The sequence below is a fragment of the Vidua macroura genome, chromosome 2, assembly GCF_024509145.1.
Source record: "Vidua macroura isolate BioBank_ID:100142 chromosome 2, ASM2450914v1, whole genome shotgun sequence".
NCBI lineage: Eukaryota > Metazoa > Chordata > Aves > Passeriformes > Viduidae > Vidua > Vidua macroura.
Window position 1 is genome coordinate 81,031,468 of NC_071572.1, and position 23,868 is coordinate 81,055,335.

The window sequence follows — 23,868 nt, forward strand, 5'->3', positions numbered from 1 at the left end:
AAGCTTTTACACCTGAAAGTCCATATCTCTAACTTGAAACACCATAAAAAATGCACATTAAAAATATTTTTGCAAAATAAGCACAGGAATCAGGAAATTTAAAACTAGGAGTATGAGACCTTAGCTGTGTTGTCAAGTCTGCACATACCTACTGTATCTCTGCTCTCAAACAATTTGACAAATGTCAACCTTACCTTCCTGGTGAGTCACCATTCTCATCAAATAAGATCATGTCCCCAGAGACCCCAGTAAAGTTAGTCTTCATGAGGGATTCCAGGAGTTTCCGACCATCTATGGGCTTCATGGCATCACAGAGGCCCACGTAGCCTGGGCACAAGGACAGCTGCATGTTGTGGAGCCCATAGGCCATGGAGTATATTGCATTGATTACAAAACCCATCTTGGAGTCCTGAACATGCTGTGTCCTCAGAGTCATCTGGCCTGTCAGGGAACAAGTAGAGGGTTTAGTGAATAGGGCTGGGATGCAGCCAGATCTTCAGACATCTGCTGGTGGCTTAATTATTAACAGTGGGAAAAGTATTTTAAATGTCTTAAATAGGTCATAAAAGATGTTTTTATTGGTACACATGCTGACCATGTTAGAATAAAAATAAAGAAATGAAAGTAGAGGTTTTCTTTAAATATTGTATTATCCAGATGATATATTTCTCTCTGCAGCTCATCAGCTCACCTCACATATGTTGGTTTTAAAGTGCTGCTCTTCCATGTGTATCTTTAAAGCATGCACCATGCACATTATAACACAATATTTTAGGGAACCCGGAGATTTCTCTCAACCTGCAGAAATCTCTTCAAGCCTTCAGAAATATTAGTTGAAGTGTAAATGCTAATAAGAGGTAAACTCTCTAGAAACCTTATAAAAAAGTTCCACTTCTGGAAAATCAGTGAACTCTCTTGCCCAGAGAAGTTGTCAATGCCCCATCTGTGTCAGTGTTCAAGGTTGGGTGCCAGGTTGGGTGGGGGCTCTAAGCAGCCTGGTTTGGTGGAAGGTGTTCTTGTTCACGGCAGAGGAATTGGAGCTACGTTATCTTTAAGGTCTCTTCCAATCCAAGCCATTCTATAATTCTATGAAAACACTTTTGTTTCAGAGACATGGAGATAATCCTCTGCAAACAGACTGACCTAGGCACCACTCCTTTACTGTACCAAAAGTTCCCCCCAATAACTCTCTTACTTCTACGTCTTTTGCTCCTCTCTATGAAGTGAGGATAACAATGCAATACAGATGAATACATTAAAATCTGTGAAGGGTTTGACAGTGTGGGTTAGGAAATTACTCTGTTTAGCCAGAATTGGTGAATCTTAATTTTTTTGGCTTGCAAAGCATGATATTTGCATTTCTATTCTCTATTTATGCTTCTGTAAAATTCACAGGAAAAAATTCATTCAGCAGCACCTTGAATACCTTTATTTTTTATAGCACACTTTTATTACTAACACAGCTTTCCTCTGTTGACAGCACCACGCAAACTAAGGAAGGGTAAGCTGGAATTTTTCTTCACAGCTGCACTCTGGTCACAAGATCTTTAATAATGGGGAAATGAGAAGAGTCAGAGATAAAACAACTGCATCAATGGTGCTGGATATTTATCTGACACCTAGAAAGATTTGTCTCTGGAGGCAGGACAAACAAAGCTCTATTAGAACATTTCCTCTGCTTTTATCAACCAAGCAATGAGCCTAGGAGCTAGGGAGTCCCTTCTGTGGGCAGTAAAGGGAATGCAGATAACCTGTCCACTCCATGAGAGTCTGCCTGCCACAGAGGCATTAGTGAGGGGCAGGGATAGTGCTCACACCTGCACATCTGAGTTGCAGAGGCCACAATCTGAGAAGTATTTTATGCCATGAGAAAACTGAGGCACACACAATCTTTTTCTTTAAAGAAATTAAGACTAATATATTGACTCTCAGGCTGGCACTCATCCAGTTTGAAAATATACATCCAGAAGACAAGAAACCATTCTGATGGGTAGGCACCTTTGTTGGAAAAGGGTAAGAATCTCCAGCTGGGGATCAATTCTGTCATAAAGCAGGTATGCCTACATACAAGCACACCTTTTCAGTGGTGAACAAGAACACCACCCCACAATTCTAATCACTAAAATCTACTGCAGCACTGGAAACACCAGGAAGGGTAATAAAACAGGAAGGGTTTGAACTGAAAAACACTGTGAAGAGGTCAGAAAGTAAAGAGATAATTGAAAGATTCCTTTTTCCCCTCTGTTTTATGTGGAACCTGGCACCACCATTTCCAGTCAGCCTCAGGAGCAGTGATTATTAACATTTTGGAAGACTAAACACTACAAACTTGAAGTATGTTAATGAAAAAAAAAACCTTGGAAAAACACACAGTGCTGCTTATTTGCTCTGTTCTACCATGGTATTTCTTTTCCCCAATTAAAAATAATAGGCATGAAAACTGCAACAGTGGAGTACATGTAAAACCCATATTAATTGAAATTAAGTGGAAAATTGAGCAAGCGTATTACAGTGCAATACATAAAACTTGTTTTAACCAATTATTCATCCACAAAATTAGCACTTTACACAACATGCAGTTAATTATAGTAGCCATTAGAATGAATCAGATTGCATTGGCAATATTATTTATCATAAAACAATATTTCAGCTGCTTTATTGCATATGATTGCTTAAAAATCTAATAACTTCTTAATTCTTACTCTCCACTGGGCTTCGTGCTTCAATTTTATGAAATTATTATTCTGATTTTCTCTACACACTGAACCTCATTCCGTTCACCTGATGATTTATAATAAGCCTGCTTAGCTCTTCCTAGAAGCTGCTGGCAATTGGCAATGGACTTGTGAGGGATTTAGCTGCTGTGAGAATTTTAATATACTTCCTGCAGCTGGAGAACACATTCATCTGAGATATTAATTGCCTCACTTGGCTGTATAGGGCAAAATTCAACCTGTCAAGGTCAGTTTCTAGTACCACAAGATTCTGTATTTAAGGTAAAATCACAAAAACTAAGACAAAATAATTTTTTTTCCTCTTTTTACTATATTGTAATAAAGCCTTAAAAATGGCAACATTAAAAAAATCCCAATCAAAACCAAGTCTAAATGTTACTTTCAACCCATTTCAGAAAGTATTTTGGCATGTCAGACTTGAATCATAAAAGTAACCCTTACTTACCCCAGTAACCCTAGCAGTGGTTCTAAGGGAAGGCCAAATACACAAGCTAAAAGGCTAAAAGGTAGTCTCTCACTCAACAACAAAAAACAGAAAACGTAACAATATTTTAAATCTATCTCGGCAACAATTATAATTTAGGTAGCCTTAAACACATTATTCACTCAAGAATTCTTGCATATTGTTCTTGCTGGAACTCTAGCACATAGTCTTACCCTTACTACTCATCCATGAGTACTGTCTTCATTCAAGAACCTTTCCTGACACAAGGTCATGACATGGAAAGGTGGCACGGGTGAAATTAATGGGGATGATAGTGTTTGGTATATATCAACCTATTTATGAATTTATGCTGAAGTTTTTAAAAGGGCACATAGTGATAAGACAAAGGGGAATGGCTTTAAATGGAAAGAGGTCAGGTTTAGAGGAAGAAATTGAAGGTGGTAAGTCACTGGAACAAGTTGCCCAGATTAGCTGTAAATGCTCCATTCCTGGAAATGTTCAAGCCATGTTGAATGGGGCTTTGGTCTAGTGGAAAATGTACCTGCCTGTGGCAGAGGGGCTAAAACTACTTGATCTTTATGGTCCTTTCCTTTCCAATCCAAACCATTCTATTCCATGATTCTATTGTATGATTAACTGCACGGAGATGGCCCAGCACTAAACTCCTCATCCAAATTTGTTCTTTTCTGCTGTCAAGTCTCCAAAGCACACAAATATGTAGATGATGAAAAAGAAACATATTCTTTCACCGAGAAAGTGATTCCAACTAACAGTGGTTCATTTCTTGGATCTATTTAGAAACAATTAGTGTACTTATGGGCAGTGATCCAAGAAAGCACTTATGGATGCTGTTAGTCCCTGTGCATGGTGAGCCAGCTCTGGACTGCTTCCCACGCTCCAGAGCTACTCCAGCAGCTCCCAGAACTGGTGGTCCTGGCTACCAGTGAGACTAATAAAATAGTTCTTCTAAGAATGACTCCCTTCTTCCAAATATGGAAAAACGAAACAAACCAAACCTACATCTTTGCAGCAAATTCTGAAATTTGGCTACTGTTTCTAGTACTGAGCAAGAAATAAGCATTCCTCAATAGATTTCATTATTTTACAGATTTTTGATGTAAAATTTCATTCCTCTTCTTTTCCCCATGTTTTTACCCTCAAGGAAAATGAAATACTTGCCAACTTGTGTTACTACAAAGCCTCATCAAGCAAGGATGCTAAAGAGTGCAAAATTGCTATGGTTCAATATTCTTTTTCTGCTTTTTAACTTTTCCAAAGATGAAAATACTTTGCATTTTAAAGAATTAATAAAGGGTAAAATGAAGACTGAAAATACTTTACATTCTGGGCAATCCCTCAACCCCCTTATTTCATTCCCTGAGGAGAAACAGGAGAACAAAATAGGAGACACAATATTGGAAAATATTTTTTTCAAAGTACAGAGCAATATGTTTGCTTTGCAATGAGTTTAGCACTGAAATGAAGGGAAATTGTTAGTGTTTATTATTATTATTATTATTATTATTATTATTATTATTATTATTATTATTATTAGTATTATTATTATTATTATTACTATTATTTTAAAAATTCTCTGTGATCAAAAAGTGGTTTATTACAAAGTCATAAGAGACATTACAAAGGAAACCACAGGCATATCCTACAGTCTCTAATTATTTCATAATATTTCTCCATGATTATATTACAATTTAGTTTCTATACAATTTCCATAAATATGCCATATATTCAGTGATTCTTTGTGCTAAGTTTTGTTTTGAGGGACACGAGGCTGATGGAAATGAGCTCTAAGTTTGATGGCAAATATGTCCCACATTCACATTCTGCTCACAGTACTTGAAGTCCATCAATGGATGTGTTTTCCTATATTTTCTTTCCTTTGCCTTAGTGAATTTCTTAGACAAAATCAGGACAACAGGGTAACCTTTTCAACAAAACCAAGGTAGTGCCTGTCTTCTGCAGGATATAATGTGTGGTTTCTTAGCTCTGTCAGCAGGTCCATGTTATCCCTGTTGTACTCCTTGGGAACACATGTAACTTTGCCTGGATCTGTATGCTCTGGATGACGTCACCAAGTCACTCATCCCAGAAACATGCACTGAAGAAATGTGTGGTATCTTGTAAAACAGAGGAAAGGTTGTACACAAGAACCATATTGTTCATATCTAGTTAAATTCTCCTTGTTTAAAGATATAGAAAAAAGACTGATTTTGGAACCTTTTCCAAAGTCTGTTATCAGAGCTTTCTAGCAAAGCAATGTGAAATGATAAAGTAACTTTCAGTTCTGTATAATTTGTAAGGTTCTGGGTATATTTTTCTACTAAAAAAATCAATTGCAGTAGTTTATTTATTTATTTGTTTTCCTTTTTTAATTTATTACAGGCTCTTGGACTGAAGAAAAGAGAGGTATTTCTTGCTCTTTGGGAAATTTAATGCAGTTCAAATATCCTTTTTCTCTGGGAAATGTCATTTTGATGCTGAGGCAAAACACATAGCATAAAACTGAAAAATGTGAAGGTAAATTAATAGCTTGAAACAAAGTTTTCAGCGTTACTGAGATAAAACAAAAATGACCCATTTTAATGCTGCTATGGAACATTTTTGAAATTTGACAAGTACCTTCCAGTGTAATTCCCTCACCCAATGTTTTTGACCAGTTCTAACTCACTCTTCTTAACGAAAAGCCAGTATCAGCTCTGTTACATTTTACATGTTGAGTGGCATCAAAATGTTGAGAATGACTGAGAGACCAAATTCAATGTATTGAAATCCAGAGATAACTTCCAAAAGATTTTTTTCAGAGTACTTATTTGACTTTGGAATTTTACATCTATTTAAACCTGCACAGCCATGGCATTCTCAGAGTGCTCACAAATCGGACAAGAGCCCGACCTTCATCCCTGGGTGTCCACAAAACAGTGGCAGTCTGGCTTCCCTTGTCAAGTTCAGTATAATCAGCAAAAAAGATCAACAGCAATAGGTAGTCCTAGGAGAAGGTAAGTAAGTAAATACCTACTTCTCCATATAATTTCCTTAACAGTACTATTCTTTGCAGAATTCAGTTTCTTTGGTCACAAATTGCAACAAAGTTCAACTGCTACAGATGCAAAAGTACAATAAACGGTGGCATAAAACTCTCTGTACTTGCAAACATGCTTATATGAAGTATTTCAATCTATACAGGAAGTTGAACTGCCAAGAGAAAAGAATGACAGGAGCTAAGCCAATGAAACATCCAATATGAAATGTATCTAATCTGAATAAATTTAATTATAAGTTAATTTTTAAGACTAGAGAGACATGGTCCAGATAGTTTCCAAGGCTCAGTAAGGCAGTTGGAAAAAGAATTGTAATATAAAGAAGAAAAACATATTAGGTGTATCATCACATACATCTAATATACTGAAGTCAGGGAACATAAAGGGAGGGAAAAACAAATGGAGTTTTGTCGTCAGATTTTGGAGGAGTTTGATGAATTCTGTAACAATGAGAAGAGTCAAGCTATTGAAGTGTTTGACTTACAGTGTTGAAGTGTTAAATTCAGGATCAATTCATATCAAAAAGGCTTTCAAAATTATAAACCAGGGCATATAGCAGTTTTTAGTCTCACACTGCTTTTTTCTCTGAATCAAAAAAATAGTAACATGTCTGTGTGGGCTCCTGGCTCAGATTATATCAGGCTGCTAGAAAACTCAGATGTGGATTTATGCCTTACAGCTGATTTGCCTTTGGAAATTTCTGGATCTGACCCAGCATCACTGTAAAAGTAGTAATAACAATGTTTGAGTTCCAAGCCTGAAATGTGGGACATAAAAATAAAGGCTGGACTATAATTCAGCTTTCCGGTGCCCAAGCTGAATATCAAGCTGGATGACACACAGGATTTATTCAGGAGAATTAAAAGCTTTCTAATTCACTGGTTAAAAAACCAGAAATTAATTTTAAACTTTGTTCTGCTTTTATTTGCAGTCTAAAAATAAAAGTATAGGAATGTTAAGTCTGAGGAATATGATGCTTAAATGTGACACATTCCTTAAAATATGGAAAATACCTTTCTGTTCTGACAGCATTTATGTTTTGTTGGCTGAGTTCTGATTAAACCAATTTTGGCATTAGAACCTGCATTTAATCAACAGATTTGCATGTTGCAGTGCAAAAGACTAGACAGTCATGTTTTATTCCTTCATTCTATCTGGAAACCCAAAAGGGACTTTTGTTAAACCAAATTTCTGTTCATCTGAAACCGTGGACTTTCTGTGTGTCCTTTTGTACTCATTAAAAATAGCTGAGATTCAATAGGATGAGATTCAGCAAACAGGTAGGTATTTTTTGCACTTTCATTTTATGTGCACATTTGTACCTTAAGCAGAAAAACTTTTCTTGTATTTATCCCAAATTTCCCTAATCTCTCTTTCTGCAAATAAACTCATTCATTCTTAATCCTCTTCTAAATTGCTTGGAGATACATTGGCCATCCTTCTTTTATGAGAATTTTTGCACCCTTGGAAAAAGCACTTTTATCTCATAGAAGCCACATGGTTAAATCATGAATGGAGTTTGGGATTTTTGCACCTTTCTAAGACGCATTCAAAATGCTGCTGCAAATCTCTTTTTCCTGGGAGCTGTAACCAGGACACCTGTACATCACTGTGTGTTCTTCCCTATAAACCCTGTCACAGGGTCCTTGCTCCGAGCCATGGCAGACTGAGCCATGGCTGCTTTCTTCACTTTCAGTGCCCTCTATGTCTTGTTTGTGGCTGACCTTTGTCTGTAATGACCCAGCCCCCATAATTTCCCTTTGTTTTCTACTTCACTGCTTTGAACCACGGTATTTAATGTCAGGACCCTGCTGTAAGTACCTGCACAAGTGACCTATCACCTCCCTCCAGGCTCTTGTTCCCACTGTTCCTTTACATGAAACTGCTATTTTTTTCTTAAGTCTGTAGCCTCTGCCAATCAATGTAAGATACTGCACTGCTTCAGCAGCATCAGCCTCTATTTATTTACTCTTTATTGTCTATGACTTAGATCACAGATACTTTGGATGTATATTCTGTGTTTGAGTATCACCATAAATAAATGGCTGTTCCATCCATGCCTCCAGCTTTTGCACAGCATAGGAAAAATACTATCACTTAACAGTGCAGGCAATATAAATAATTTAACAGACTGGTAAATGTAATAAATATGCTTCTGCTCCTGGTGACTTTGAGGACTTGTCTTTTTCCAGTACTGTCCATTGAGCCAGAGCTTCACCACATAATTAACTCACGTTGGGTTTTGTTTCTGCTTGGTGTTAAGATGCATTTTTTAAAACACCCTCACCAGGATGAAAAGGTTCTAGGAATAAGTGGTTGGGTGGGAACTCCATCTCAAAGAAAGCAATCATATAAACATCTCGTCTTCAAAGGTCTAAAGGCAATCAATACCAAGGGATTAGATTATCCTTTTGAGACCTGAAACTGGTCATTGAGTGGAGTTCCTCATCTGGATCCGCTTGCACACCTACTTATGAACTTCTTTGAATTATGGTCTTAGATATTAAAAAAATCTCTGACTGGTGCTAGAGGTGAAACCAACCCCAAATCTTGTAAAATCCCTAGAGTTTGGAAGCCATTAAATGTCTCCTTTTACACATGAATTTTAAATTTTTTGTTCTGACTCTTGTTCTTCAGAGGTGGCTTGTAGCAGCTCTCCTGTGTCACAGAACTGATTATACTGAAAATCAAGTCAGATAAGTCTGTGAACTTCTCACTTTCTGTAGTGCTCCAGCTGGGCAGAAAATCAATGTTCTTAGCAGCAACAGCAGTGACACCCATTTGGATTAAGCAAGTATGTTCTAATCTGCAAATGAAAAATGAGCTGGATGCCGAAATTTTCATCTCAATATGAACTAACTTTATGTGAAGGAATGGAAACTTTTTAGTGCTTAATAGAAATGAATGGAGAAAAAAATCTTTATTGCTTTTTGGTTTCTATTTGTTCGGTTGATTTCATAATTTGATTATACATATCATACTGAATCATGTATTCATTAATAATAATACCTGCCCTGAAACTGTTTGTGAATAGCTTATGTTAAAAAGTGAGAAATATACTCGCAAGTCACTAGAGATGATTACAATGGTTTATGGCTTCATGTATTTTCCGTCACAGGGATAAATGTAGCTTAATATTCTACTAGGCAGGATTCATCAAAGCAAATAAGATATTTTAACAACTAAATTCATAGCTGGTGCATAGATGAAGTCAGTTATTACTTAGATTTCAGCCATATCTTCCTGTGTTTATTTTCTTATTGAATAAACTTGACTATACTGTTAACCATTCTTTATGTTTTTGTGACAACACAACTGGATTACAAAGAACAATTAATTTTGTTTCCCACTAATATAATGGTTACTGCCTTTTATATAGACACATTCATTCAATAATGACCTTGTCTATTAACATCAGCTCTATGTTTATCTTTTTATCTTTATTCCAAGAAGTAAAGAATTGTTTGACTTTTGATGTAAAAAAAAAAGGTTTAGATTTCTCTCCAGCATTTCTCAGTAAACTTAATCTCATTAATTGTAATCCTAAGAAATGCCTGTAGCTTAACTTTTTTGTGTGTTTGGATTTTTTAATATATTTAATTATGCAGCTTCTGGAGAACGCCATGCATTTATTTAGATAAAATAAAGGACATAGTCCTGTTTTCTTACCAGGTGAAATCAGAGCCAAAACTAATTCCTCAGCATGCAGAAACTCTTAGGACAGTCTGTGAAACATTTATGACCACTGAGGGCAAGTATCATCTTTACAATTGTGAAGTCTGAACTGAGGGAATTTAGGACTCATAACTTTGAGTATTCAAAATAAATAAATAGTAATATAGGAATTGAAAAGACATAATTTTCAAATTCGTATGGGTGATAGGAAATGAGGCAGAAACAACAACTAACATGCCAATTTCAAATATTCATGGTAATTTTGATCTTAAAGTTGCAGCATCAAAATGTCTCTCTCTTGCAATTCTCAGTGAATACATTTATGTTTTTCGTGATGGTTAATCCACAGGAAATTCTACAACTAAAATTAACATTTTTGCCCTACAGCAACAAGAAAGAATTAAAGCTTTTGTTATCTGGTTTTAATTATTTTACTGTACACATCATGATCCAGCACTGAATATTACAACAAAACTGAAAAAAAGGAAGTTAGAGCAATCTAATTGGATTGCTCTTCTTCTCTATTAATGATTTGCAAATTGGAAGATTTGGATTTTTCCACCTTTTTTTGTGTCTTTGACATTCCTAGGTTTTAGGAACCTATTTGAGCTGTGGTTCTTTGTGGGAAAGCTTCCAGCCATGAATGCTGTTCACACCAAACAATTCAAGCTTAATTATTAAGTTGTCTTATATCCATGACTGGTGAATTAATGTATAAAATAATATCCCCCTGCACCCCCAAGATAATTTTTCTGTGGTAGTGAATTTTATTTTAGATGCCATAAAAGACTCCTTAGGCACTTACATTTCATAGTTCCCAATCTTTCACATAAAACATAAATTAGATTCTCACATTGTTGGTAAAAGGTAAGTTTAAAAATAAACCAACAAAAGTCAAATTGAAATGTTTTTTACATGGCACACTGATGGAAACCAGTCTTTATTAGCCTGCATCCAGCTATGCCCATTGCATTGACAGCTCAGGAAACAGGTCCACATTTTCATGGGGAAATCAATGAAGTTTGTTGCTCAATATGCAGTACCTGTCAATAGTGCAAATAAAATCTGTCTCAAACTGTGTTGGAAGGATAACAGAACAAAAATAATAGGGAAAAGTGAGTTGAATGTGAAAAGTGTACACTGAGATTTTGGGATTCCTAGATTCAATTTACATCTCTCTCCCAAACTTCCTCTGAGACCGTGTCCAAATCAAAAAGAAGACTTTAAGATCATTAAGTGGGATTTAGGTAGGGGTTTGTGTTGCGCAAATCCAAGAAACTGATCCTTTAAGACATTTCTCAGTCTCATGGGTGTGTGGAAGATATTCACATTTCTAGGATGGAAGAGCCCTTGGGCTTTAGAGCTGTGGCTGGAGTACAGCACCACATTATCCTCAACACTGCCAGAATACCCATGGTATTAGTGATACTTCAAGGGTCAGAAATAGTTAAAAATTTGCCCAGAGAATTACAGAGAGAATGAGAAGGGGCTTGTGAAACAATCTTAGCCTCAAAGGAAAGACTCTGGGACTCTGAACCTGAATAAAGGATCCTTTCCAGGTAGTCTGAGGTCTTGTCGCTGAGGCATTGAGTCGCTGGTTACTGCTTTGTCTCTTGTCATTTGACTGGTGCCACAGGTCCCCATGCCCTTTGGAATGCAAGACAGGGGTGCCAGTTTACAGCCTAGAAAACATTAGTATTGCCTGGCATCTCATGAAATAAAGAGCAATTAACAGAAGTAATAAATAATTAAAAAACCCCAACAAAGCCCCAGAAAAAATGTACCACATCTATCTGCAATGCAGAAATGACAAAATGTTGTGGGAGTTTTTGCTAAAATTAGTACAATTGAATGAAAATAATCAGCTCAAAATGGCATATCCTGAAATGACCCATGGCTGAAAGAAAACCTAATGATATCTTTCAAATCACCTAGTGTTTTATATGAAGTTCATAAATAATCATTATTGCCATAAGGGCTTCAGATAACTTGTTGTATATTAGCTCTCTCATTGCTTTTCTGACCCAAAGCAATATGATTAGCTCTTTTTCTGAAAAGGCACATTTAATTTTGTGTTGCAGCATTTTTTAAAGTGTTTTCATGCCTATGGAGGTGGAGTAGCATGGAGTTTTTCAAATACAGCAGTTAGGCACTGAAGCTCTATCTGTTTCTTTAGAAATCTCAACACTTAAAATTGTGCTTTTTATCATTTTGAAAACCACAAGCATTGCAATTACAGCTTCTTTTCCTTCCAATCCAACTCACTATTTCACCAGACCATGCTGCATCAGACCAGACCTTCATTCACATCGTTTCACTCAGCAGAAGTAATAAATTCACTTACTTGTGCAGGTCTTGTTGTATTTAGGGTTCTCTTGGGGAAACCCTTCCAACCGGCACTGGAATCTGTGCTGCCAAAATTCCTGAAACCATGGATTCCGATGATTTGTTTCTGGCCGGAGCTGTAGGTAGTAATCATCAAACCATTTCACGTCTGGGGACTGCAGCTTGATCGTGATCCCACCAACAGCTTCGTTCTGGTACCCTTCTGTCACATCGTACCTGTCTGCCCAGCCGTCACTACGGGGGTAAAGGAAAGGGACACAACATTGACCATTCAAAGGAATGAGAAAAGAGCTTTCTTAACATTGAAAATCAGAGCCTAAGAGCACACACACTAGCAGTTGTGATTCTCACTGAAGTCTTGTAAAGCACCTGTAATTCTTCTAGAGGAAGAATTCAGTGTTTTACTTACATGTGCTTGACATCAGCACCTCGTACTTAAATGATCTATTCCACATTTTCCATGTCAGGTAATTGAAAAAATGTTAAAAATCACAGATCCTGAAATCTGCTGTGTATATGTGCATCTCTGCATCAATTAACCTCACTGAAGGGAGAAAACCTTGGGTTCAGCATTTCCCTGACACTGAGTTAATACTACTCCTACCTGAGAGAATGTGACTTTGAGGACAGAACCACTCACTGTGCAAAGGGCAGCACTATGTTGCAGACCATGTCCGTACTTCTTGATGAAGCATGGCACAAAGAGCCAGAAGCAAACCTTGTATGGGCTGGCACTGCTCAAGCAGAAACACCAGCACAGAGACAACATGGCATTGCATCTGAAGCAATTAATCCTCTCTGCAGACATGGTTAATGAAGCTAGGCAGAGCATTATGCAGATCCAGGTGTTGCTCCTATTTCTTTGTTGCTTGTGGCTGGAGCTTTATGGGGTTGTGTGATACTGTACTGCACACAGAATTTTAATCCCCTTCTGTTAACCTTTCAGCTTGCAACACTCAAACCACAAGGAGACAGAAGCAACTGAAAACCCCACTCAAACAAAATGTCACAAACGTTCAGGGTAATTTCCCTCTCCCCATTTTCACAATGGATTTTCCTGGAAGTACTGGCATTTATGAAGTTTCACTCAACCCTAAAAGAGTACATATTTCATTATAACATTTCAGATTTCTTCTCTTTTATCATGAACATGATATTTCAATTTTTCAAAAGTCAGAGATTTGGAGAAGAATCTCAGATTAGCATTCCCCCCCCCCCTCTAAAAAGTCACTGATGTTGACTATAGAGAGTACCTTTAGATCCTAAAAGTTGAATAATTGACGGATAAAAAATAAGCTCAACTTGTCTTATTTTAAATCTTCATGATTTGTTTAAAGCTAGCCCTTCTGTAAGTTAGTCATACTTTAAGTGCTGTAGGTGACCTTTTTGTGTTTGGATTTCTTGCTATTTTTTGATCATTCACTGCCTGTCTTAAACTTTTCTACTGTACTGCAGAGCAGGCAGGAATCCTGCTGCAGACACCTGGTCCCCAGTGTGTTCCTTATGCTGTGCATTCAGCTGTCCTCACACAGAGCAAAAGCCCTCAGAGAGTGACTCCTGCACAAGACACTATTTCAGCAGAGCCTGGACTCTTGACTACATCTTCCTAGCACAGGTGCGACGTCAGTAAATAGCAGCTTCACCAGGGGGAAAAAATATCCAGTGTCTGGAATCAAAATGAAAGAACCACTAAACATGCTTCAGATTTCAAATGTACTGATTTACTCAGCACAGAAAAGTAAAATATGCATTCACAAGAGGAGAAAGATGAGCATTGCTGTTCAGCTTGAATAAAACACTTGGAAAATTTACCTTCCAGTTTAGGGATTAACACAGGTGTTAATGTTCCCAACTGCACTCAAGAGGCTCAAGTAAGTCAAACCACTTCCACCAGGAATGTTTACTGGACAGAGTTAAAACCCATTATGGGTTGTTTTGTGATAAAAGCCACAGAAGGTGTTTTAAATTTATTACTGATTTAACCTTTCCTATAAAAGATTCATCTTGTTCTTTGGCAAGTTTTTAAAGCAGTTTTATCCACCCTCATAAAACCTGACAAGTTTTTGAATGCAGGAAGTGATAGGCTTTGTAGTGTGGGATTTTTTTTTTTAAACAGGGTAGAATATGAAAGCATTAAAGCCATGCTGTCAGCATCCCAGCTTTATGAGCTGTCTCATAGAAAACTTAGAAAAAGCCCGTTTTCTTGTAATTAATTTCTTTATCATTTTCAAAGGAGCAGTTTTGTAGATCTAAGCCAGCAGGGTGCTATAAAATTTACAGAATTATTTTATGATAAGCTATCATTCTAAGATTTTCAACAGAGATACCATTTTATACCTTTAAATTATTAAAAAAATATGGAAATGACCACTTTTTAATGACAATTACATAACCCTCCTTCTCAACTTTTCTGCAGGAGAGCTTCTTAATTCAGCGGAGCTGCTTCTCATCCAAATAAGTATTTCAGCTTAGCTTCTAGAGCAAAGGGTGTTTAGGAATATTCTGTAAAACCTACTCAAAGTGTGTATTGTACAGGCAATGATGTAGCGATCACAAAGCCTCAGATGGACAATGTGGCAAAGCAAATGTTAAATTACTATCCCAAAATTAGTGAAAGTGGATACAGAATTGAATGAATATTTAAAAAGTCTAGTTGTCAGTTTCAGAGATGAAGGGTGAACCAAAAAGTGAGATGATGGAGAAAACAGGCTTGATTGAATTAGCTGAAGATTTATAGCTTAAAGAACAAAACACAATACTAGGGAAGACGTGCTATTTGTCTTCAGGTACATCAAAAACATCAGCAAAAAGATCACAAATTGGTTATCATTTTGAGATAAGCATTCAGGACTTAAACTGAAAAGAGAATGACTCAGACACCAGGAAATTTTCCTCACAGCAAAGAAAATGAGGAACTAGAATAGCTTGAAGTGAAGACTCTTAGGGTTGTCAGAGAGCAAAACAGATGAGCATCCATCTGATATAAATGTCCCTGCCTTGGTGAAGGGATGGCAGTAGGCTATCTGACTTTTTGACATCCACTATGCATTAATAGTTGTTGAGATTTGACATTTGTCTGGGAATGATGATTCTGTAAAACCCAGCAGATTAGACAAAAAATTCAAAGAAAGTTAAAATAACTCTCCTTCACAGCTCCCCCAGGTTCTTGTAATGTTTTGGCCTAGTTATTTATTCATTATTGTATTTTTTCTCTCTCTGTATTTGCTACGGGATGCAACAAGAAAGAGAAATGTATTTAGGCTAAATGATGTGTTAGGCTATACACAGCTAATTCCAATGATGCAATCATGGTAGGCAGGAGCACTGGGTCAAAATGACTCTAAATGAAAATGAAACTGTTTTATCTCTCTTTTTGTTGGGTGAAAGGAAGGTTTTTACATCTAATCCCCAAATAACTCTATCTCAGTATAATCAAGATAATCCTTTGGGGTTTGAAAATCAAAAAGAAATTCTACATTCCCTAATTTAGACATTTTGTTTGACAGTCTGAAGTAAACACAGGTCTAGCAGTTTAAGACCAATTGCTCAGTTTTCAATATTCATAGCACCAATTCTGTAATATTGGCCCTATATGTAAGACTTATGAATACCATAGCCCAAATGACCTTTGTCATGGAAAATGAAACTCCAAAACCAATGAGTCAACGATAAGGTATTCTATTTGTACAACTACAAAATGATTTGCCCAAACTGACATACCTACACACTAAATAGAGACAGATTTAATTTTTAAATATTACAAATCTTTTACATTGTTTAAGACATTTCTTAAATCTCAGTTATAGGGTTTATAATATTGATTTCAATGAATGTTTTCAGATTCTTGAGAAGCTTTTCAACAAAGTATGGAAATTCTGCCACTTTTTGGGACAGCTGGACTAAAAAAGTTTCAAACTGGAAAATCCTATGCTGATAAAGAGATTAAATAAATATTATAATTGACTATTTTTCCATTCAGTATCACAATATCCTTCAAGGACAACTTCAGATTTAAGTACTCCTGAACAATGCCAATGCCTGTTGTGGTTTTGTTTCATTCCATGCAGTATCCTGACAGAGTTGGAACTTTGCTTTGGAACTTTGTGAGAATCGAATTATAGAAAGCAATACACAACCTGTGATTTGAAGACCATTAACTATAGTCTGCTTCCAAATTTAGCAAGAGTGTATGTTGGATAATACAAGCAGGGCAGAACAAACAGATGCACTGTGCAAATTGACAGGCCCTGAAACTACTGCAACCCTTTTCAGTCACTATTTTGTGAATATTTGACAATCAACTCATTTTAATTTTATTGTACTAATAAATTAAGCAACAGTGAGTGGAAAATATGATTTTTTTTTTTACTATCGGTGATATTTTTGTTAGTGGTTCACTTTAAAAAAAAGGTTGTCATTGCTAAGTTACCAAGGTATCAGGTATATGCTATCAAGATCTATCCTGTATTATTAAGAATATACTATCAAGACATAAAGATTTTTTGAGAACTAACTAACTAACTAGGATGGTGGAGCAGCAGCACTAGGCTGCTGCCAGTCCTGGGTGGGAGATGTTAACAGGGAGAGGTCTAATGCTAAACCGACTACAATTGCAACCTGGTGGACATCCAGAACACCAGCTGGAGGTGATGTTCCTGCAGAAACTCCTCCCCATGTTACCTAGTTCCCTGTCTTTTTAAACAAGTTCTTTAGAGCATAGAAAGCTGCAGAGATGTCTAGTGGTTTGGTCCATTAAATGATTCAGTCTGTTGAAAGAAAGTTTTCTGCTCTTGGCTCTGGACAAATTATGAACAGTAAAATGTTGTGAGATAGTGTCAGTGAGCTGGCAAACATAGCTTTAGGATTCCTGTGAAAACCACCTGGAAAATTCAGCACACATTCTAAACCTCTATTTCCAAGATTAGACAAAATACTAAGAAACACATGTGTACAACAAAAATAGACTCCCTTTTGCGAACTGTTCCACTTATTTTCTATGTTGAAAATGCAGCAGGGTCTTGGAATCGGTTGAGCTGATTTCTTTTTCTCTGAGTCCCTTTCAAGCTATAGCTAACATTATTACAGTTAATGAGTGCATTCATTAGGCTGTAGACTGGTCTCTTTTTTTGTTATGCAGAAATCTGTTTGTAGGCAGGTCACATAATAATGATGGAAACTGCTCTTCTGCCCACATCTATAATCACTCTCCTGCCAAAAATCTGACTGATAGCACTTGAAAATATATTTCTCCACCTGTGCAGGAATTTTTGTCTAAGTGGCTTTAAAATTAATTTCACTGTATTTCTCTGCTCTTCCAAGGTTTTTTTCCATGTACTTTAAAAACTCTAAAAGTATTAAAGAGTCCTCACACTTTTCTCAAAGCACTACCAGACTTGCAAAGGTAAATTTATTTGGTTAATACTGAGAGGAGGGTGGCATTGCTTTTGCTGAGCAGCTGTAAACTGATGCATTTAGATGAGCTCATTTTATAATAACTGTGCATGCAATGAATTCTTGTTTTGCTGCCTGGCTTTTTTTAGATTGCAGATCCCCCTTTTTTTTTTTTTCTTCCTTTTCATGCATAATATAAAGATAAATAAATTTAAGGGTAATTCGAAGGAAAGAAATGACTGGATTATTTTTAGGCAGTATGGCCCACAGTTTTCTACAACATGATAACGAGAAGTAGCTATGCAGTGAATTTGGCCAATACCTTACACAGGGGATTACTGGTACTAATTACTTGCTGAGTATCCAAACTTCCCCAAGCTGAGAAAGGTTGTGATGGCAACTTGAAGGATGGTAGCCTATAGCAACATCTAATTTGCATGAAAACAGAGAGTTTTGCAGCTGTGTTCATCTGTAGTTCAGAGCTGCAAAGTAATTTAGCCTGACTGTATTCGGGTGTACAAAAAAAATACACTTTCCAATGTGTGATTCCTATTTCTTTATGCTTGCCAGGTGTCAAAGCTCATCATTTTAACTGAAGTTATATCTATACATATAAGTCATATGAGGTGCCCCCTAAATTGAGGGGAAATTTGCCTGAAAACTTCTGAAAACACCAAGAACACTCAAATTGTGCAATATGCTCTCTTGATTCTCAAATAATTCTTTCATGAGAAGGAAAATATTTGACATATCTCCAAGAAGAAAGGCATTTTGGATGGCTAGACAACTTGGTATTCTTAGGATTAAATGCAAAGTTGTGCTATAATGGAAGTCCCTTACTTTTTTGCTATGTTCACTCTAGATCAATTATTTGTAAAGGCTTTGATGTTTGTCTAGACTACATAGGCCCAGTTTTATCCAACTTTCCTCTGACAAGCTGATTTCTAAATTTGCTGTCATCCAAGGTGTCTTTCTTCCTGAAGTGCCCAGCTGGTCCTCGTCTCAACAGACTCAGTGCTACCTTGGGATGCTCTGACAATGCTGACAGTGTCAGGGATGTGACTTGGGTGCTGATGTCAGTGAGAATCAAAATGAGAGCTTTGTGGGCTAAAGATGAGATGGGAGGGATGGAATGTCTTCTTCCCTATAGGCATAGGGATGTCCTATCCTAAGCAAATGCTTGTTCACATTCCAAGCAGTCAGTTCCCACACTGTGTCCAGTCTCCTGGCTATAGTTACCAGGAGAAACTGATAAGGATTTAATAAGGAGCAGGAAGGGAGGAGAAAGCAAGTTTTCATGACAACGTTGTAAAAAAAGGAGTGGGAAGCACTTTTCTTCAGATTTCGCATTGGATAAGGATGGTCAAAAGAGAGTAAAACCAAGTGAAGGGATGTGCCCTGTAGGAAAACCTAAAATTTCTTTGGGAGCTGGCCATCAGACATCAGGACTGCTTCCATCACTTTTTTTTAGAGGGTAAAAAGATTACTTCATACCCTTGAAGTGTATTTTCCAAATATGGTAGCAGCTTTTCTTTTCAACAATGTTAATGCTGTTGAGTCATATATAAAATTCACTCTAAGCTCCTCAAACCGTAAACTTCTCCTTGTGATAGCCTAAAAGCACCAGTTACATAATGTCAGCAACAGCAGAAAAAAGGAAAGGAAAAAGAATGGTTCATGTCTAAAGCACTTCAATTTCATATGTATTTTTACTGTGAAAATACTGATTTTTATCTCCTCCAGAATCCCAAACTTCAGAATAGCTTCAGGGCACCAGAAAGTAGTGTCCATTGCTATATTATGTAAACAAATACAAAAAAAAAATCATAAACAGAAATCAGGGCTTGTCAGAAATGATAAGCAAATGCCTACTGTCTTGAAATGCTGTCACAAAGCTATTTTCCACATATCCCATGAGCCTCGAATGGAAACACCTCTGGAATGACCCTAAATGCAGAATGATCCTCAGTTTGTTCTGCTGCAGAACAGATATACAAACCAGTGTTGCATTTCTACTCATGATTGCTCTCATTGATTCAGAGGATTTTTTATTACATCAAGTCCACCAGGAGAAAAAAATCCTATTCTGAATCAGAGTTATCTTATGATAATAATTTACTGAGGCTGCTAGTGATGGAATGATTCCCCATTAGACATCCAGCCACTATTTTTAGGGACATGCAACAACAATCCTTAAGATAAATTCAAAAATAGGCTTATGAATGAACAGATAACTGTGATAGCCTTACTAATTTAAAAATACTTCAGAAATGGGAAAAAAATGGTTTAAGTGAAGGCATTTACTTATTTGACAGAAAATTTAACGTGTATAATCATATGATTTATATAAGCATACATATATATTTTTTTCCTCTGAGTATATATTTACACAATTTTCAGCCTGAAAATATGCATGCAATAATCAGTATGCAATAATCAGCATGCAATAATCTCTCATGTCTGTACTCCAGCTTTTAAGTGCTTTTAACATGTATTCATTTAACGTTTACTAAACTATGCTATGAAATATAATTCAAAATAACACTTGAGATGTTACCTCTTATTGTTGTTGCAGAATAACATTTTTAGTAATAAATAATATACTTAATGTATAAACAAGGAACAGTATGACTAAATCAGTAGAAATTAATATATCTAGGTATTTCACAGAGAAGTAAACATTAAACAAAAATGAATTTAAAAGTTGGCCAACATAAAATATAAAGAAGCATATTTCATATTTCAGTAGCTACTCTTAATAGCAATGCATATATTAACACTAAACCTTATTATTTTGGAGAGAATTTGTTTATGGCTAATCAGAAACTTTAGGATGAACCTTTGAACATGGAACAGAAAGATAAAGATGGTATGTTAACAATATTATTTTAAGACCTATTTTAAAACCATGCCTACCTAGAAAGGTTGCACTGGTCTAATAGTACAGAGCTAAGCAGAATATTACTTTCTTAAAAGTCTTAAATCTCTTTGGTGTATGCTCTAGTAGATCTAGAGGGGCTAATATAAAATTTTCAGTTGAACAATGCATAGCAGATTCTGCATGTGCAAAGATTTTAAAATGACAGATGTTAGGTAGGATTTTTTTCAGAGAAAGAATAAGTAATTTCAAGCCCATAAATGCAACAATTAGCACACTGTTAATTAATCAAAAATACAAATAAATTAATAGTCACAGTCCCCCAGGGAGTTAGTGATTTCAATAATTTTTTTAACATTGTGTTCAGCAAGTGGAGGCAAATATGGCAAAGGAAACCAAGCTAGACCTAGAATAATGACACAAACAGTGTAAATATACTGAAATTCTCCTCCTGCTGAAATCAGCTGGAGTTTTGCCACTGACATCAGTAAGACTGCCTTTTGCTCAGATCAAGACATATCCCTCTAATTAATTCAGTGCCTGCCCTCAGACAATATAATGCGTGATGACTAGCTCATCCCATCCATTCATATTGGTATTATCCATGGATATACAGAGAATTGAATTATAGAGCAGTTTTATAAGCCCTTCATCTTCTAAAGCTCAATTCAGAATAATTCAGGCATCACAGGTTATAAACGTGATGTTCTTTTAGTCAACTGTTTGAGGAGGACTCATGACTGTCAGAAAAAGAACATCACTAGACCGTCATTGGCTTCAGAGGAGGTAAATATGTTAAAGACCTTGCAGTCTGAGTGCTTCTTGCTCTACAGCATTCAAAGCCACCTTCTTCTTGAAAAGAATGGGTCATATTGAATGTGCTGACACCTCAGAGCCATGATGCAATATGTACATCACAAGGTTTGAGAGGTCTGTTGAAGGGATTCGTCACTGCAGCAAAACACAAATCCTTTACAAGAAGCAGAGCACAGGAATATATTTACATCTTGGTGGCACAAACTAATCTGAAACCAGAGCGACTTCTATTGTTTTATTTCTTTAAGTAATAGTGTCTCTTTGAAAAATGTAGTCTAGTGGAAGATGTCCCTTCAAACCCAAGCCATTCTATGATTTTATGATTTCTTTTGCTGAAGCAGTTTGTATTTCTCATTTCTACAAGTTTAGAACTATCATTTTCAAAAGCAAATGCACATCCATGCACTCAACTAATTTTATATCAATTACTTGAGTTGCCCAGCCCAGAGCTTGGACTTAGACATTTTAAATAAGTGACTGTAACTCCACAATAAGGGATTGATTTCTGTGTTGCCATCCACACAGACAAGATAGAACTTGCTTTAATATGCTCAAACCAAAGCTCGTGAAACCCAGCAATCTCTCCCTAATGGAGTTCAGTAAAAAATTTTTATATGTAGTCAAGGCCCAGGAGAAGAATTTGAATAAGTTTAACAAACACCAGCTTACATGTTCTACCATTTTAATGGGTGAGGATTTTTGTCAGCAACATGAAGCAATAGCAATCTGAAGTGGTCTTTAGGATCATTTCAATCTGGGTGAAACAGGTGTAAATCATAACACCTCTTTACAATACCACTTTCTAAACAAGTACAGGAAACCTTAAAAATTCACAGCCAGTGGCTTCTTTACCACATCTCGGTGTTTTAGTATGTCATTAAAAAAAGTAATTTCTCTCAGCATAAATATTGCTGATTTCTTTACACTGTGCTAACCCATGTGGAGGAGGAACATTTTTAAAATAAGGTGAGAGAACTCACAAAAATGAACCCCATTAGATCAGGACCATTAAATTTTGCCTAGTTTCTCTATTCAAGTGGGCCTGATTTTCACTGAACAGCACATTTATAGCTCCTTTTTTGTATTGAGTTGACAAAGATTTGCCTTAACAAAAATAGAATGAGACCCATGGGTGATCTGTACCCTGTGAAATTGCCTTCTGCATTGGAAATTTGCTTAAAAATACAAGTAGTCAAAGTGTAAAGTTGAAAACAAATGCCATCCAGAATATATTGAGAGAAAAAGCACAAAAATATGATGAGATGATCATGCTTCAAGTAAAAATGTGTCATTTAACATACTATCTGTATTTAACTGTAAGTCTGCCAAGAAAGGATCAGTATATACTTTTAACCTATTTTTGCTGAAATTATTGAAAACAATGCTTATACTCATGCAAAGCCCTTAAGACATCATAATCAGGCTTTAGGTTTCAGAAATGTGGCTATGGTTACCACCAGTGAATCCTGCAAGTGAAGTTTGTCAGCATCTCCATGTCTGTCTCTGAGAACACAGTTTATCACTAGAACTGCTCACTCATCTGCAAATATTTAGATCTGGTTTGGACGGTTTTGGTTTTAAATATATTAAAACCAAGCTTTGAAAATAAAGGATTGTTAATGGCCTACAGGAAAAAAAAAAATAGTATGCTGGGGTTATCTAAAAAGTTAAAATATCTCTTCTGTAGTACAATCACACAATAGGTTGTTATATGACAAGTACTTTCAAAAATTGCATTGCAAATACATTGCAGAATTAACTTATACACAGATCACATGGATGACATAAATTTGGGAAATCGTGATGCAAAATCAACACCTGATTCTTTTTTGTAAAATAAATTGTAACTTCGTGAAGCGCACGCTTGTCTGTCTTGCAATTATATGTCACAGATTTAAAAAATCTGAAAATTTGAAAAAAAATTGTTGCTTCAAAATTGACATTTGAGATGTACCTTGTTAATATTTCAAAGTGACATGAAAGACATAAGGCAAGGTGTAATGATTCCATCAGCAATTTTTTATTGCTTTCCTTAGTGTAGCCATGTCCCAAACCAGTGATAACTTATGATAATACAGACTAATCTATCATGATTTATCAGTTCATACGTAGCAAGACCTTTCCTTGTGACAGCACTGTAAGTGAAAACCTCCAACTAAAATAGCAAAGTAGGTCTCCAATTAAAATGTTTTACATATGATAACACATTTTTTATCTATTCCTCTGCAAATGGTGCATTAATTGTAGGGCTATGTCCGTAGTTTAAAATCTTATTTACACATTTACATTTAAAACACTTTCATTCATGGTTCTTACTCAAGGGCAAGTCTCTTGATGATTGCAACTGTTTATCACTAGCTTCATGGGCAACACAAACACTGTTTATTGCTGAGAGTAGCTTAATGAATTTTCTTGTTAGACTGTATTTGAGCCAAATCCTAACATGAATATTCCACTGGAAAACTGATTCCAAATTTTATATATTGAGAGAACATTTTCCAGAAGTTTGATTGGCATTAGTCAGAA

The 23,868-nt window shown here is 36.2% G+C and overlaps 1 protein-coding gene across 3 annotated transcripts in view; it reads right to left on the minus strand.

The window, feature by feature from the left end:
- Positions 1-23,868, minus strand: part of GRM5 (glutamate metabotropic receptor 5) — a 229,437-nt gene that overhangs the window by 42,787 nt on the left and 162,782 nt on the right. For all 3 annotated transcript variants that reach the window (XM_053971399.1, XM_053971398.1, XM_053971397.1), the window contains exons 3-4: positions 12,256-12,491; positions 195-441 (exon numbers count right to left, since the gene is read on the minus strand). In XM_053971399.1, coding sequence (XP_053827374.1) covers positions 195-441; positions 12,256-12,491 — 483 coding nt within the window. The remainder of the gene's footprint in view (positions 1-194; positions 442-12,255; positions 12,492-23,868) is intronic.